General features: G+C 36.6%; 1 protein-coding gene across 1 annotated transcript; it reads left to right on the top strand.

Moving 5' to 3' along the window:
• The first annotated feature begins 11,735 nt into the window (after positions 1-11,735).
• Positions 11,736-12,579, top strand: LOC117156912 (3-hydroxyacyl-CoA dehydrogenase type-2). The gene is made up of 2 exons (XM_033334426.2): positions 11,736-11,961; positions 12,383-12,579. Exons 1-2 carry the CDS (start codon positions 11,736-11,738, stop codon positions 12,577-12,579), a joined length of 423 nt encoding a protein of 140 aa, XP_033190317.1.
• Positions 12,580-17,516: the final 4,937 nt, after the last annotated feature.

The following is a 17,516-nucleotide window of genomic DNA, read 5'->3' as shown; positions in this document are numbered from 1 at the left end:
ACAAATAGTCTTTCTCTTAACAGTCCCTAGGTCTATCATCTATTATGGGAAGATACGAGAAATCTGCTTTCCTCACTTACGATGCTTCCCGCTAGCAACTTTCTCTCAAGGGCTGTTAGCATTCTTTTCAACCACCAACATAAAAATTAACCAATTAACAGCAGCGTTCATTCCCCTCACTTTCCGAACGAAGGCTTTCCTCGACGAATCTGATGATTTCGTATCCTTAAGCACACCCTATCATAGTTTTCCTCTGCAGCATCATCGTGACGGAAAGTGAATCGTTAGACATCAGTCCGAGTCAATAGTTAGTAGTTCGCAGTAATAAGTTTCTCGACATTTTAAGCGATCATCATCCAAACTTGTAATCGCGAATCGCGAACCGCCAATAGCAATCGCGAGTTCTACGCAAAGTGTACATATAGAGTATATGTTAATAAATATATATTGTTAAATATACTCAAGTGTTTCTTCTACATATATCACCTCATATTTAATATTAATATAGTAAAATATAGAGAGAACATTTTAAAATATAATAAACAGACTGCGGTTTTTATACTTTTATGAGAAATATAAAGGAGGCACAGAGGGCATGTGGTATGCAAAAATGTATAAAATAGAATTGAACTGTGCAAGAGGATTCAGGAATTAAAAAGGGGTTGTTACATTCATTGGCTTGAATAATATTGCATATGAACACATTCTATGCAAAGCAGTGTGTGTATCAGATATAGATCGGAGAACATTTGAGTAGTCGATCTTGACTATTAAACAGTTTATACAAAGAAAACATCTGCAGCATTAAGGAAATTCAACGGGCGAATTTCGCGCATAATATCTTTCAACTAGATCGACTCGCACGAAAGCTTTTTCGAGTGTCTTTGAAACAAATTCGCCTTTTCTCTCTTTATCATGCAGATGCGGAACTGACGCAGTTTGGTTCACGTTTTAACAACTCCACTCGTCGTATGCTAATTCGCCAATGCCCCTTTTGCCATGGAACTTTGGAATGCTTAATCCTAGGACGACAATGGACGCAACTGGTTCATATCTTTTGCGCTGAAGTCGCTTTATTAGCAAATTTGAATCTCCATTTGTGGAATTTGGTTAAAACGTTAACAAACATTAATTTTTACATTAAAAGAACACAAACAAATAAACTGAGAAACAAGATTAATAAATAATAAATAATAGTAACAATAATAATAACAAATAATAAAATAAATAATATCATATGATAACTAAAAATAAAAAGTGTATTTTACTTTTTATTTCATAAAATAACATTTTTAATTCTAGTCCCTAGTAATAAGTTCTATTTGATTTTCACCATAAAATAACAGAAATTTTAGGCGTTAAAACACAAAGTCAGAAAAATGTTAAAATATCAAAATGTAACGAATATTTACTCTATTCTCCAAAAAAAGAGGAATAAGATAAAATTGGTAATTCCTGTTTCAATAACGACCGTGAATATTTCGCATCATAGATCGTTTTACAGCTTTCCTGCTTTGTGTACTCAACGAGGAAGCATTAGGGCTCTTTAATCGAATAGTCGATCCAATTGTATTTGAACGTTTGTAACGAGTTTTTTGTACGTTGTATAACGTATTTGTGCTACGCATGGTAGAGCGACAGGATCAATCACGGCCTCGCAACCCTTTCAAACACGCGAACCAGGGAGTTTCATTTGATGTACGTGATACCGGATTACACTCGTAAGTAAAGAAATTGAATTAAAATATATTATTCTATAGCGACAAAAAGAAAGTTTATTGTTCCTTTAAACAACATAATAAACGTCATTAGTCGGTATTAATTCATTAAAATTGAAAAAAATTTATTATTGTTAGTGGAACAATTCTTCCAAAATTCTTATTTCTATTAAAATATAAATTTAAATAATAATTTGATAAAGCACAAATTTACAAAGTTAGTGGTAAATAATACAGAATTAAACCTATATTAATGTATGTTATCTTCTTTATAAATAAATTTTTTTACTGAATTCACATATAAAAATATCCAAGTCTGTACAATACTTTCGTCCTCTCCCAAAAAAAAGCCCAACAAAATCTACACATCTATTCTTTCATAACAATTCTCGATAGATATTTTCTATCTCACTACTTCTGTAATCAGCCGTGGGGTAACAGCGTTAGATAAAGCCGTTGATGCGTCTTAAAGTTGTTCTCCGGAATTGAAAAGGGTCTTGAAGGGTTTCGTGGATGTCGAAGAAAGCGAACGAACGCCTATCGAAACAGCTCGCGAAAGAAAATCTCTCCTTCCCTCTAACCCAACAGGGATAGAGTACCAAATTCAAAGAGAAGGATGAAACTCTCTATTGCTACGTATAACAGACAAGGAGAAGTGTCAGAGAAAAGATGGAGGAAGGCAGACACACACACGTACGACGAGAGGAGAGAAACGACGTGGCTTCGAAGCTCGATTATGTGATATAAAGTTGGCTGAAGCGAGGGGTGGATAAGGAAGAGGAGGGCCAAAGAGAGATGCACCCCGTTGATTGAGCCGCCACCTTCAACGTGCCGTGAACACATGTGCTGGTGGCAACACTCTGATTGGAAGCCAGATGGGCTCTTCAGCATCTTACCTTAGCACCCTCTCTCTGTGTTTCTCTCCTTCGGTTCATCGTTTCTTTCCTTCTCTTTCGGTTGCCACGACCCGGCCTCCGCGCCTCTGTTTCCATCTCCGGCATCTTTTTCTTCGTCGACACCTGAAACACAACCTTCTTTCGCAAAGTACCTACAGGTATATAGAGCCTAGGACGACTATCGTCGAGTGAACGTACCTCACCGCTTCTCTCTATCGTCTGCATGCATACTGCTCGCCGAACACCACCGATCAAATTGAAACGAAGCGAAGAGGATAAGAAGATATGCAAAGAGCAGATGAACCTCGACGATTTTGCCTGAAAATCGGGTTTACGGGTTAATAGGGTTAAGAGACTTCGTTTCAGTCGAATAGAATGTTTGAGAATTTGACAATCTGGAAATATTGAGAATTTAGGGATTTGGATATTCGACGATTTGCGAATTTAAGAGTTTCTAAAAATCATATAATTTAGGAGTTTTGAGAATAAATTTCTTCCCATTGTACAATGAATAAAACTATAATAATTGGAATATTAATATTAAATCTTATCTGAGTCAAATTGACCGCATCGTATAAAACTAAAATTTATCAGGTATTTCTCAGTACTCTTTCCTGAATTTAAAGGAATATCTGTACGATTGATTGGATCGAATAGAATCACCAGTTCGGAATCCAGGTCATCTCGGTGATGGTAGTTTTGGTCTTAACGAAAGTTCGCAAGCCACTTGGAGACGCGACGCCATTCGTTGTATTCAAATTCTTGGCGAGTTTTAAAGCGTCGAAAGCACACATATGGATGTGAAACCTATCTGAGCCTATCCACAGGATCATTCAGAGAATTCCGGTATTTTACATTAATAGGATTTGGAAAGTTGGCAATGCCACTTGCGTATTCTTTCTTCATGAAGCTCTCGCCGCTTTTAGCATACATTAACGTATTGATTTTGTTCAAACTTTCAGTATAACTTTGCAACTGTGTCGTTCTGCAGATTTTTCTTTAAATCTAGAAATTTAGATATTCAGTAACTGTGGGCGAATAGGAATTTCATGAATTTATAAATATAAATAACAAATTAAATAGAATGAAATAAATTATATATATATCGATAAAATTAAGTTACCTACTATTTTTAAAGACTTGTTCTGAATTTTCGTGTTTCCTTAGGAGAAAAAGCTTTCGAACGTTATCCTAATCCCCGTACATTTGCAAGACCAGCTGCTATTGTAATCGCTGGATTTCGCGGGGCCACAATTACGACAATAGCGAGAGGAGTTTAACGAGTCGCAACACAGTATAAAGTCAGGCATCACCTCGTTCCTGCTAAAGACAGAAAATCCCTGGCTGCCATTTTCTCGCTGAGTAGCAAGGAGCGCTGTAGTTACAGGACACTCTAATTACCGCTTTTGGATCGCGCGTTTCAAAAGAAACCATTTCATAATAAGTGTCACCAACAGATACAAGTAGAACCTTCGAACGCTGGAGCTAAATAAAGTGCAGTAATCGTTTGGTGAGACGAATAATTGGTGCTCCGAGGCATGTTAAGGACTCTCCTAAATATCCCTCTCGTTATCGAAAGTGTTTAACTTTTTTTACGTCTCAACTTTTTTACATCTTTTTGTTGTCTGAATGTTACTACTTTCTTGTTTCTCGTATGAATTATTCTATCAACATTTTTATGAGAAATTAAACGTTATCGATACTGCAAGATTTTGGTGGACTTTAATATTTACTACAGGAAGTTTAATCGATTTGGTCAATGGATATTTCATAAATCAATGGTAAATCAGATTAGAAGTTTCGAACTTGAAAAGTTTCGAATTCGAAAAATACATAAAACTTTCAAAATATAGTGCTTGTTACAATGTGACAACGAATTAAATAAATCTCTGCTTCTCCATTGCTTTAAGTTAGGATACCTATAAACATTTACAGTTTACCTTTGCCTGTAAAAATCTAGCAATCTTCGATTTAATAAATGCGAAACGATATTTGATGTCGTCGATTATTCACAATAGAAGGGTTATTCGTTACATTATTAATTCTTTAAAATGCCGACTGCATGTCACAATATTTATTGTAGCAAGATGAATCTAAATCTCTCTAATTCTGTTCATAAAAATGTAAATTCGTTTAGAAATGCATCTGGTAATTACCAACACCGAAAACTCTCGAATCATCTAACTTCCCATCGATCTCCCGATCTCCATCATCCAGTCTGGAAATAAATCCATTCCTAAAAGCCACGGGTGTCGCGATCAGAGAAACAGCGTCTCGCCATGCCAGTGTAGAGGCTGGAGGTAACGTCAGTAGGTTTACGGGCTGAACGTAAACGGGCTTGTTAGGACGGCTGGATGGGTACGAAGGTTTTCACGGGTCTGAAGGGAAGAGGAACGAAGGAGGGAGAGACAGAAAAGGAAGCAGGGGATTCCAGTCAGGACATGAGGGACAGTTCACCGGCTTTACCCGGCGGCAATCCCTAGAGGTGGCAGTCCCGTTGCAAGCTGAACCTAGTCTGTGGTTGCTGGCTTGTTAGATCCAGTTTGGGGTTGGTACGGTCTGAAGAGGGGGTTGCCCAGTGGAGGGCGCCACTCTTCAGTAGACCGCAATCGGGTATGCAATTTACGTGGTGTCCGACCTCTGCGACCTCTACCCCATCCCCTTTATTCTCCTACTCACGTCCCAGCATCCTCGCACCCCCGAGCTTCACATTCTCCTCCCTTCTACCGCCTCATTTCTTTCAGCCAGGTTTCAGCCGGGAGTGGGAGAAATTTTATTTCGAATTAAAAGGAGAAACGATCGCACGGAATTGGGGAACTTGAAAATTTTGAAAGCTAGGAAACTTCGAGAATTTTCGTATTTGCGATATACGTCTGAAACCTGAGAATTTCAGAATTTGGAAATTCTGGAATTGAAGAATTTCGAGAGGGGGAGGGCGGTTTAGGAATTTAGAAAAGTTAGGAATATAGGAAGTTCTGGAATTGATTAATTTTCAGGTTAGAGAAGTTTCAGGAGTTTTGGAATTTTCAGATAATAGAAATTCCGCGAATGTAAGAAGTTCGGGAACTTTTCATTCCGCGAATTTAAGAATTTCCTTGAAATCTTAATTCATTAATTTCAAAGGACAAGTTGTTTTATTTCGTAATTATCTTAACTGATTAAACAATTATGCAGTAAAATAACATGTCATTTGAAATATCATTTCGAAAGCGTTCACAGGTCTGGCAATAATTACGTAATAAAGTAACAGGTTATTTGAAATAATATTTCAAATAATGTAATTTCAAACGTGCTCTGGTCTGGCTTTCTCCAGGATTCGCAGTCGTGTGCAGAACGACGGATCCGAGTATAAGGTTGTGTTCAGAGTTCTGTCGACGCTCGATACTCAACAGTGTGTTGGAAAACGTGGCTGAATATTGGCGGCTGCGGGACGATTAGTCGTGGAGGGTGAGAAAGGTGCGGATATGGCGGCAGAACGAAAGCCGATGACTGTCGCGAACAGAAGCGAACTGTTAGGATGGAACTGGTTTCTTCCAACGAGAGGAACGCTGTAAGATTTCTCGTGGTCCTCGACACCGTGGCTCTACGAACACCGGTAATGACGCGCAGGAAATTGGAACTAGAGGAGGATTGAAATTGGTCGAGCATACGAACTAACAATTTGTCGGAGATCAGAACGAAATGTTTCCATCGGTCGTTCTGTTAACGTGACCGATTTCGTTTGGGCTTTCTTTGCCACGAACTGGTCTTCATTTCCTTCAAGAGGGAAGTGCGTCCTCAACGAGTCTGAATGCAGACAATAACAAAAGATGTCGATCAGTTGTATCTTCTGTGTAACAAATAACTGAATCTTTCACTTCGTTTTATGTTTAAAGAATATTTCACGTTGAAATATATCGAAAAGAATAATGAAATGATAATTTTTCCAATAAAATCTCTCAGAATACATCGTTGTAGATCTATAAAAAATGAAAGAAATGATCAACGGATTATACATTTCATTTGATATATTTTTTTCCATTAAAATTCTATACCTACAAATCTTGATATAGAGAAGCTTGAATTGTTTCATGTTTTGTTCTAAAAGATTTATGTAAAAATTGTAAGTAAATGTCGGTACCTTTTCTTCAATGAATTCAAAAGATGTTTTAAGAATGCACTTTACGATCAATGAAACAAGTAATCGGCGGCACCAGGTGTTATAGAGGTCTCAGGTTGTTCGACACGTTCCAATGCAAATGTCAGGTTGAGCGTTCCAACCTCGCGTAATGCGCATGTTAATCGGTTGAGGCCACGTCGTGTACCGGTACCAACGGCATAATTCGCTCAATTTACAAGCCTTATCGAAACCGTTGCATTTAATCGTCGAGAATTAGGTTATATCGTCCGACTGACATTGCCGCCTTATCGGATCGGCGCGTCAAAGATGAATTTACATGTGGTAAAAATCTATTTTGCTATTAATCTCATAAAGATTTAATTCGTAATTTGGTGAATTAGAGCTCACTGGTTACCATTCCGATAAAATTCAAATGCAAATTAAAAAGAAAATAAATTCATAAACGAAATAAATTAGAACAGATTGCATAAGTTGAGAAATAATGATAGTTGGAAAATTATTATTGATTTGACAAATTGAAGGATTTGTAATTAGACTACATTGATTTGGAAAAGAGAAACGGCTCGAATATTATGATAGATTTGGTAAAGAAATAATTTGAAGATTAAAATCAATTTTCCTTTGATAAAAAAATAATTTAATGATTGTGATTATATAAAAAATTAAACTTTCAGTGTTAACTAGATCTCATTTTCATCGATTATACTCGTGAAGAGCATCGAATACCGAAGGTAAATCGGAATGACAGTCGTTCATCTTCAATTGCCATTTTATGATATTTTAACCATGCATCGTCGCAACTAATCAGAAATTATTAGAAAAGATAGATAGATCCACTAAATAACTTAACGGAAGAATAGACGTAATCCTGTACAAATTGGCAAGTAATGTAATTTCCTTAAATTTCTTGAATTTTTTTAAGATTACATAAGAAAATGACGAGACAAGCGCATTTTTATCGGTTTTTTGATTTTTATATTTTATATTTTTCGATTCGATTAAGGTAGTTGGAAAGGTAATAATTTATTTCTTAGGATCAAAGATATAAGCCTTCCGGAAATAGATAAATCTGTGACATTTTTTAACAATCAAAGCAACAAGAATCTAAATTTATTGCATGTAAAAATCGACTTATGCGACTTCACTCCTGTGACATTGAACGTCTAATATCACGAAAGCCAACATTTTTGATAAAAAGAACTTTTAAATTGCTTATCACGTTTTTCTCCTACATAATCTTCCTGAAATTTTGTTACGCATTTATTGTGGTATATGCTTGAAAAAATTTCGTGAAAATAATAGCATCGTGTAATATTTGCCACTTAAATAGTGGAAGCAGAGGAAAATTCAAATTTTTTAAAGATTTTTTCCCTTTTTTCAGAATATTCAAAGTACTTGACTAACTTGAAATCTTCTTAGAGCAAACGAAGGGAAGTAAGGAACAAGAGACATCCAATTTCAGCCCCCTGGTGTGTAATGTCAGGAATGTCAAAATGGGGAAATTGCAGGTAATGTTGGAATAATTTTCTTCTCTATATTTTAGGTAATACGCTGCAGACTATATTGTTGCTGAATTTTTTGAACATTATTTCCGCGCTTTAAAACGAAATTCATCATACCGAAAATAGAACTTCATGCAATCATTAAATCGTAGATCCATTGATTTATGAAATTTCTTCTGATAAATATAATAATACAAAATTAAGAATGATTAAGGAAGAAGTAGGAAAATTAATAATCATGGATTTATGGATTATTAATAACGAATTTTAGCATATAGTTGCTTACATCACTGGAGGTGCCAACGGAATCGGGAAGGCTGTCGCGGAGAAAATTTATTGTCAAGGTGCCAAGGTGGTTCTGGCCGATATATCTTGCAACGGAGCTAAAGTTGCCGAGAGATTGGGCGAAAAAGCTTTATTTACGTGTACCGACGTAAGTTCAATTGCTCGTAAAATTTCTTACCACCGCTTCTCCCAATAAACCTATCATTTATATCGAATAAAATGATATCAGGAAATAGTAAATATTCTTAACTCCTTCGAAAACGTTTCACAACTCCATTATTTTATATATCGTTTCGTTCATGTATTGAATAAAATTTTCTGTTACTATTTACCATTACATACAATAAATAATACTTACATAATGAGAAGGAGTAGTTTCCAAAAAAGTTGTTATGTCTCGTAATTCTACCATATGCTCTAATCCGTCTTTCGGCCAAGATAGTTAAAAGCTATTGAAATGTATTCTCAAATATAATCCCAAGGAACCGTTAATTGGTGTCGTAAAATTTAGGGGTTCTTTCCTGTACGGTACTCGAAGGCCACTTCCATCGACGAGTGACCTTTGGTCGGTTTTCCTTCCCGACATCATCGTCACCGAATAACGTTTCGCTAAAAATACTTCTACATTTATCACACATAACATTCGTAGACATTTATATTCTTCAAAGATTGTTGGAAAGAAATAGTAATATTTTAATTGATAACCCAGTATTAAGCGATATTTTAATTGTTAACTCGGTGTGAATATCATTCAAACCACCCCTATCATTTTAATCGAAGTAGGCGATCGGCTGATTCGTGGCGTCGATTACCGTATCCAGACGAGAAATTACGACTGTCATTGACGCGTTATATCGCGAACGCGTCTCCCCGCGAATACGGTCGAAAAAAATACATTAAATAAGAAAGAAGTTACTTTATATTTATACTTATATATCGAAGAAACTAGGTGGATTTCAAATTTCATTTAATGTAGACCAACCTAATATAATATTAACACGTTGAATGCCACAAAAGTTTGACAAGATTTGGCGGTGGTGCCACGATGAATTTTTTATCATGCGATACATATAATGTTGAAATATTACCTACAAGAGATATGTTAGAATTTAATCTTGGAATTAGGATTAATATTCTGTGGAAGACACAATGTTTATGTTGAAATAATATAATGTGATATTTATTAAACAATTATTTCGAGAGTTATAAATGTGCGTTCTGGAATGTAGACAGTTGGCTAGTTATTCACAGACTAGCTGCCTTAGTGACCTGTGGCGCTTGTAAAGATTTTGAACCCCCACTCTCTATAATGAGTGTGACCTGAGTAGATGCCTGTGTAACGTCACGTGCCACGGAACTTTCTAGCGGCTTCTCGATACAAAGCGCTACGCTGTCAAGGCGCGACACCGACGTGCCCAATGTTCCATCCATATCCTTACGTTTCTTCCGCCGAGTTCTCGGAAGAGCATGCACGCGCCAGCCGCCGCGGTACATCTAACGAACGTACGCTAGTGGGGATGGCGCTGGGCAACGAATAGAAGAATCTGTACGATCAAACACTCTATCCGCATGCGACTGATATCGTTGCATTCCAACAGATATATATCTCTGTATAATCATCATTAACACTTTGACTGCCACGTTGGTCATATATGACCGGCCACGGTATCTCCTGTGACGCCACGGTGGTCATTGGTGACCGGAGCATTTGACACTTCATACAATTGTAAAAATTGTATGAAAATTGACAGTTAGGGCATTTTGAATATAACCGATAAATAGATGATACTTTGAAACAAAAAGTGCCCCATTGAACAATTAAACATTTTTATTGGAACATTAATAAAAAAAAAAAAAATAGAACAAATCGTGCATCTAACGTCCATATCTTTGAGGGGTAATCTACGAATATTATTATAAACACACCTTAGAAAATTATCGTAAATGCTGGTTTATAATCATATAATTGAAGTTAGAAGTGCGCACGTACCTTACTTTTATATATAGAATGAGCGAGTACTGTTTACTAATATCTTCTACACGTTTCAACAATATATTCTGGACGTTTCGCTTACAACGAAATAACAAATGCGAATGGTTTGTTGAAATAAACGAAGACTTGTTATAATATGTCGCTACCAGTTGTCAGCAAGGCGCCACAGTGGTCACCTGTAACCACCAATAAGATAAACGGTCAACTGGGGAAGAATGTTGTTTTACATCATCAATTTATTATTATTTTGCCATTATATGCTTTGCAAAATAAAAATGTTCGCGTGGCGTCCTGAGCGAAACATGTGATTTCGGCATGGCAGTCAAAGTGTTAATGAATTTATCTCACTGAGGGCACCGGCGGCCCCCATTCCGCTATAAAGCAATTTCGCTCGCTTCACTTATTTTTTACGATTATGAATTATCTCATATTGTTTCTTCGCGTTGCTAAATAATTGTTCTATGTTCTTACGCCCCGGGTCCTACTTTAAACAAAAATCCATACCTCGACCATACTTATTCGGACCCGCAATAATTCTAAAGACAGGTCACAGGATTTAGCATTGTCTACTTTACTGTCAAGGGTCTTACGTTCCTTAGGGTTATAATTCATTAAGCTAAAAGCGGATTTTCCCATGTTCGACAGCCACTTTTGGGGGGGGGGCGCACATAATAGATCTATATTTCGTGTATCAATAAAACTATTTTTATATGTTTTATACTGTATTAATTTCATCACACTATTGTAGTAACGATGGAAATAATAAAAAATTTGTAACTATTGACATTTGTTCAAATTATGTATTTTTACTAATTTTGGTGCGCCAGACATCGGTGATCTTTATGCCATTAACCGTGTCAAAATTTCTATAAGATAATAATTAACAAGACGAAAAAACGAACAAAGTAACAGTAATCCGATTGAAATTTCATATTGTAAAATTTTCATATTTTATCGAAACTCTGAATTAATAGTAATACGTAATGTTTCCATAAAGAATAATTGTATGATACTATTTAGGTGAGGCTCGAAAAGGACGTATTAGAGAGCATCGAATGTGCGAAGGCGAAATTCGGCGGCGTGAACGTACTAATTAATTCTGCTGGTGTTGTCGGCTACGAAAATATCTACGATTTCAAGAACAAGAAGCCACATTCTGTTGACCTGTACAGATGCGTTTTCGAAACTAACGTGTGGGGTTTATTTAACGTAACGCGCTTAATGGTCGGCTTGATGGCAAAGAACAAACCAGATTCAAATCAACAAAGAGGAGTCATTATAAATCTTTCGAGCATGATGGCTTATGAACCACCACCTGGTTTAGTTGCTTATGGCGCCACGAAATCCGCTGTTTCTGGCATGACGATCCCTTTAGCTAGAGGACTCGCGTCGCAAGGAATACGTGTTATCACAATTTGTCCTGGTTACATAGACAGCCCCATGACAGGTGTGTTAGTATTACGACTAGTATGCAATGTTTAGGAATTTTTATTTTTATACGCGCAATAAAAAAAGCACGCATGCAGAATAAATGCATAAACATTCACAGTTTATTCACGATTATGTGTATTTAGATGTATATTTGTTACTATCAATATGTTAACACAAACCATCAGTAGTTTGGGTCAATCATTGATTCGCTCAAACTACGAGTTTATCACTCTCAAAGAAGAAAGTAATGGCTTGTAATAAACCATTCATAAAATTCATATCGCAATTTTTTGATTTATTTCAATTCGAGGAGGCACGTCATAAATAAATTATTCTATAATAATTTCATTGAAGTCTTTGTTCATTAAGAAACTGTTATCGTTTAAATGTCTGCCCGTAAATAATGTGGAATCACTGAAATCCTTGCTCACATTTAGCTCTACATAAAGAAGAGGAAAGGAAGCGGTGGATCGCAATGAAACTCACACCAAAGCGCTACGGAACCTGCGAGGAGGTCGCTCATTTGATTCAAGCATGCATCGAAAATCCATTGATTAATGGCGAGAATATACGTATAGATATGGGCTACAGGTACAATCAAGAAGGAGATTCACAAGGACATTCAAAACGTTGAATCTATGAAAATATTCAGTGGGAACCAAACATAAGCATATGTATTTACATGCAGGACAGTTGTGTAAAATAAATATCTCTCTTTTGCAATAAATCCTTTTATAAATATATATCCGACATAATCTGCTATAAAATAGTACTTAATTGTTGAATACCTGGAGTTATTTGTTGTTATTTAGGAGTCTATTTATTGTGAATGATCGAATTATTTAATTTAATTTCAATCGTTTTGAAATTATTACTTTTTTGTGGGTTCAACAAGAATCAACTTAAAGTAATACGATTTTTATTACGAAAGGTAAGGGAAATTGACGTCGCTGTCAATTAATCAATTTGGGACAAAGACTGCCTGTCCGTTTGAAGAATCTTAATTACCAAAAACCTAGGTTTTATAGCGGGTCCTCAGGCTAACTGGACTTGTGCCGTGTAAGAGCATTAACATCTGGTATTTATTGTGTCTATGGGTATTTCTTTTAATGAGGGTCATACTATTACTCCACACTTTTGTTAGACGAAGCGCCCGTCCCATTGACCGCGGCTACGTTCGGCGACTGATGGTCGCCTTGAGCACAAGTTTATTATCACAAATCGCAAATAAGTACAACTGGGTAGAATGACGGCAAATTGTTTAATTACAGCTGTAAATTTTAATTACAATTTTACGGATTTTCCCGAAGTTCCAGAGGGAAGGTCTCCGGTGTCCTTTCATCTCCGACATACATATTTAAACATATATTTATAATACACATATTTAAAACAAGTCTTAGAATATACTTGGAAATGCATATTACAATGAAAACGTCCTTAACTGCACCATATAATCTAATCCATCCTTCGGTCGAGGTAGTCAACGAATATTTAATCGTATTTACTCGGACCCACATTATTTCCAAAGAATTGATTTATTGCTCATAAACCATAAGAATTAGAGATTTTTCTTATTGCAGAGATCCTGAATTTATACAATGCATACCTAAAGTTTACATTACGGTAAAGCATGGGATAAGTGTCTTTTCCCTGTACGGTATTGCAGGGCCTCCTACACCCTGAGAGGGACCTATGGTGGGGGATGACAGTTATTAAGAGTCGGACATCATTTACCTGAACATTATTTGACGAAAATTCTTCGGCTGAGTGTCACCTGCTTTCCGCTGTTCTGTAAGAACACTTTTACACTTGTCATTCGCAACAGTCGTAGACACTTGTAGTAATCAAAAGTTGTTAGAAATAGTGATATTTTAATTGGTAATTCAGTGTTGATATTTTAATTGTTAACTCAATGTGAAGCGATATTTTAGTTGTTAATTCTGTGTTGATATTTCAATTGTTGACTCAGTGTTAAGTGATATTTTAATTGTTAATTCAGTGTGAATATCATTCAAGCCACCCCTATTCTCTTAACTTAAATAGGCGAGTGTTTGATTCGTGGCGTCGATTATCTTATCGAGACGAGACGACTTACGACCTTCGTTGACGCGTTATACCGCGAACGCTTTTCCCCGCAAATACGGTCGAACAAAAGTACATTGAATAAAAAGGAAATTAGTTTATATTTATACTTATATATCAGAAGAAACTAGGTGGATTTCAAATTTTATTTGATGTAAATCAACCTAATATAATAGTAATGTCTCTATAAGATAATTAACAAGACGACAAAACGATCAAAATACAAGTAATCCGATAGAAATTTTACGTTGTAAAATTTTCATATTTTAACAAAACTCTGAATTAACAATAGTACGTAATGTTTTCACAATGAATAATTGTATGATACTTTTTAACTTTTTAGGTGAAGTTCGACAAGGACGTATTAGAGAGCATTGAATCTGCGAAGACGAAATTCGGGGGCGTAAGCGTGCTAATTAATTCCGCTAGGGTTGTTGACAACGAAAATATCTACGATTTCAAGAACAAGAAGCCACATTCTGCTGACCTGTATAGACACGTTTTCGAAACTAACGTGTGCAGTTTATTTAACATAACGCGCTTAGTGGCCGGCTTGATGGAGAATTACAATCCAGATTCTAATAAACAAACACCAATTATGCCAAACCCTTCGTACATGATGCCGGGCGCTCCACCACCTGGATTTCAGAATTCGGGTCCTGAAGGCACCTCGAGATCCGTGGAGAACAGCGTAGTGGGCCCTACAAATCCAATGAAACTAAGAGATCGTGTTCTTGCACTTTTCTTCCCCGAAAAAAAGCCCGTGACAGGTATGTTAATATTACGACTAGACTGCGAATGTTTAGGAATTCTTATTTTTATACGTGCAATAAAAAAAGCATGTATGCAGAATAAATGCATAAACATTCACAGTTTATTCACGATTATGTGTATTTAGATGTAAATTTGTGACTATCAATATGTTGACACAAACTATCAGTAATTTGGGTCAATCATCGAGTCCTTCAAACTACGAGTTTATCATTCTCTAACAAGAAAGTAATGGCTTTTAATAAACCATTCATAAAATTCATATCGCGCATTTTTGTTTTATTTCAATTAGATGATGCACGTCATTAATATGTTATCCTATAATAATTTCATTGGAGTCTTTGTTCATAAATAAACTGTCATCGTTTAAATGTCTGCCCGTAAATAATGTAGAATCACTGAAATCCTTGCTCACATTTAGCTCCAGGGAAAACACAGGAAACAGGAGCCATGAGAGATACATCAAAAAGCTACAAAACCAGCAACGAAGTGCCTGAGTGGATACCATCGTACTACCAGGATTCCTCGATAACGAACGTAAATTTGTGGACAACTGCCGAGAATGCGTGGTCAACTGGTGTGAATGTCTGGACGACAGGAGTGAATTCTTGGATGGACGAGAAAAAATTGTGGATGAACAATGAGAGTTCGTGCATTAATAACACAAATCCGTATATAAAGAGCGACAATTTGAGTAGGGACGATGAAAATTTGCGTATTAACGATGACAATCCGCGGATGCATTGCATGAATGTGTCCTCGAATAATCACAATTTATGGTCGAATGGGGAGAATTACGGCATACATTTCGAGAATTCGTGGACGAATCTCCAAAATTCGTGTATAAATGGCGAGGTGTTCCAGGTAAACTACAGCGATTCTTGTTCAAATGTCGACAATTCTTTGATAAATCAACATTTTTCGATAAATCACGACAATCAATGTCACAACCCAATGGAAATGTCAAATCCGATGGAGTGACGATGGAGATAGAGATGTTTTTTTTTTTATTATTATATATATATTTACATTTTACAATTTGTCCAGTAGGACATTTGGTAAAATATTATAGCTTAGTGGTATAGCAATATAACATGTGGAAGGCTACCCCCAGTGGGATACCATCTTCGAATTTGCTTGATTTATTTTTTTAGTGTGGTGATGTTATGTTATGTCCTTCGTGAGATCTGTTGGGTACTTCCTTTTTAATCTTCTTTTTATGTTTGTTGCGCCAACCATATAATGTACATATTTAAAATAAATCATATATTCTATCATATGTTTTAATCCATTCTACGGCCAAGATGTCCAACGTCTGCTTAGACGTATTTGTACGAACCCCCAAGGAATCGTTAATTGGGGGGCGGCGACCACCCATCCTTCCTCTCCGACATCATCGTCGCTGAATAACGATTCGTTAAGAACACTTTTTATATTTATCATATATAATATTCGTAGACATTTATATTCTTCAAAAATTGTTAAAATAACCCAGTATTAAACGATATTTTAATTGTTAACTCAGTGTGAATATCATTCAAACCACCCCTCTTATTTTAACCGAAATAGGCGATCGGCCGATTCGTGGCGTCGATTATCGTGTCAAAACGAGAAATTACGACTGTCATTGACGCGATATATGGCGAACGAGCCTCTCCGCGAATAAAATCGGACAGGAAAACGAAGATCAATCAATCTAATAGTTATTGGAATATATGTATATTCTGTTTATTCACTATTTTTGTCCGGTATACTTATCTAAAAATAAGGTATTAAGATACCTATACCGTATCACGTTCCCTTAAAGGATAAAGGACGAATACTTACGCTGTATCGCTGTAGAATATTTGCCCGTACAGGTTCTGATCCACGATAACAAAACCCTTCTGAAAGACGTCACGAAACAAAGAATAATGATTGTGATAACTGGTGGCAAACCGCGATCAACGGACGGATTCTCGAGCACGTCGCGAAGACGCGTCATCAGCGTCGACGTGCAACCACTGAGCCGCCCACTTTCTTCCGGATGAAATTTATGTATGGAAATATCGTCGCGAGCATTACGCATGTAGAATATCACGACCAGCAGCTGGAGGCCCTCCCGTGACGACACTTCGTAGGAAAATGTATTTTAGCGTTCACGATGGAGGCGGCAAGGTGGAAATACGCGCTCGAACGACCCTTTCCTTCTCCCGCGCCATTCGTTTCCCTCAGGTTGCCTCCTGTCGTCGAACGTAAACCTCTGGAGTCTTCATCGACAACCCTGTAGGCATTCAATGCCGCGAGCTACCACATACACTCCCGTTCATAAGTATTACGATATTTTTTGTTTTCGTATAAAACGCGGTAATTCGCATAAGTAATCGTTTGTATGATTAAGCGATCAGGATTTTGCACTCGTGCAGAATAACCATGTGAAAGTTCGTAAAAAGTATTTATAAGCGTCACAAGAGAAACATGATGAATGTGAATTAAGAATCATACGTGTCGTATGCACGAACCTCGTTGGAAAAGTTCTTTACGAATTAGATGTAAAACTTAGAGATGTTGATACTTTTGAGCAATAGTGTACTATGTATATACCATCTTTCCTTATATTTTCAGGTGTAGATTCGCGCTGTACTACTGCGTGCTTGAACGTCTCCTCATGTTTTATGCACGCACGATGACAATTTTATGAGGTGGGAACAGATTGTTAGGAGAACCGAGAGATGAATC

The sequence above is a fragment of the Bombus vancouverensis genome, chromosome 4, assembly GCF_051014615.1.
Source record: "Bombus vancouverensis nearcticus chromosome 4, iyBomVanc1_principal, whole genome shotgun sequence".
Classification (NCBI taxonomy): Eukaryota; Metazoa; Arthropoda; class Insecta; order Hymenoptera; family Apidae; genus Bombus; species Bombus vancouverensis.
Note: the sequence above shows the minus strand (reverse complement) of the source record. Positions and strands in the feature narration are given on the sequence as shown.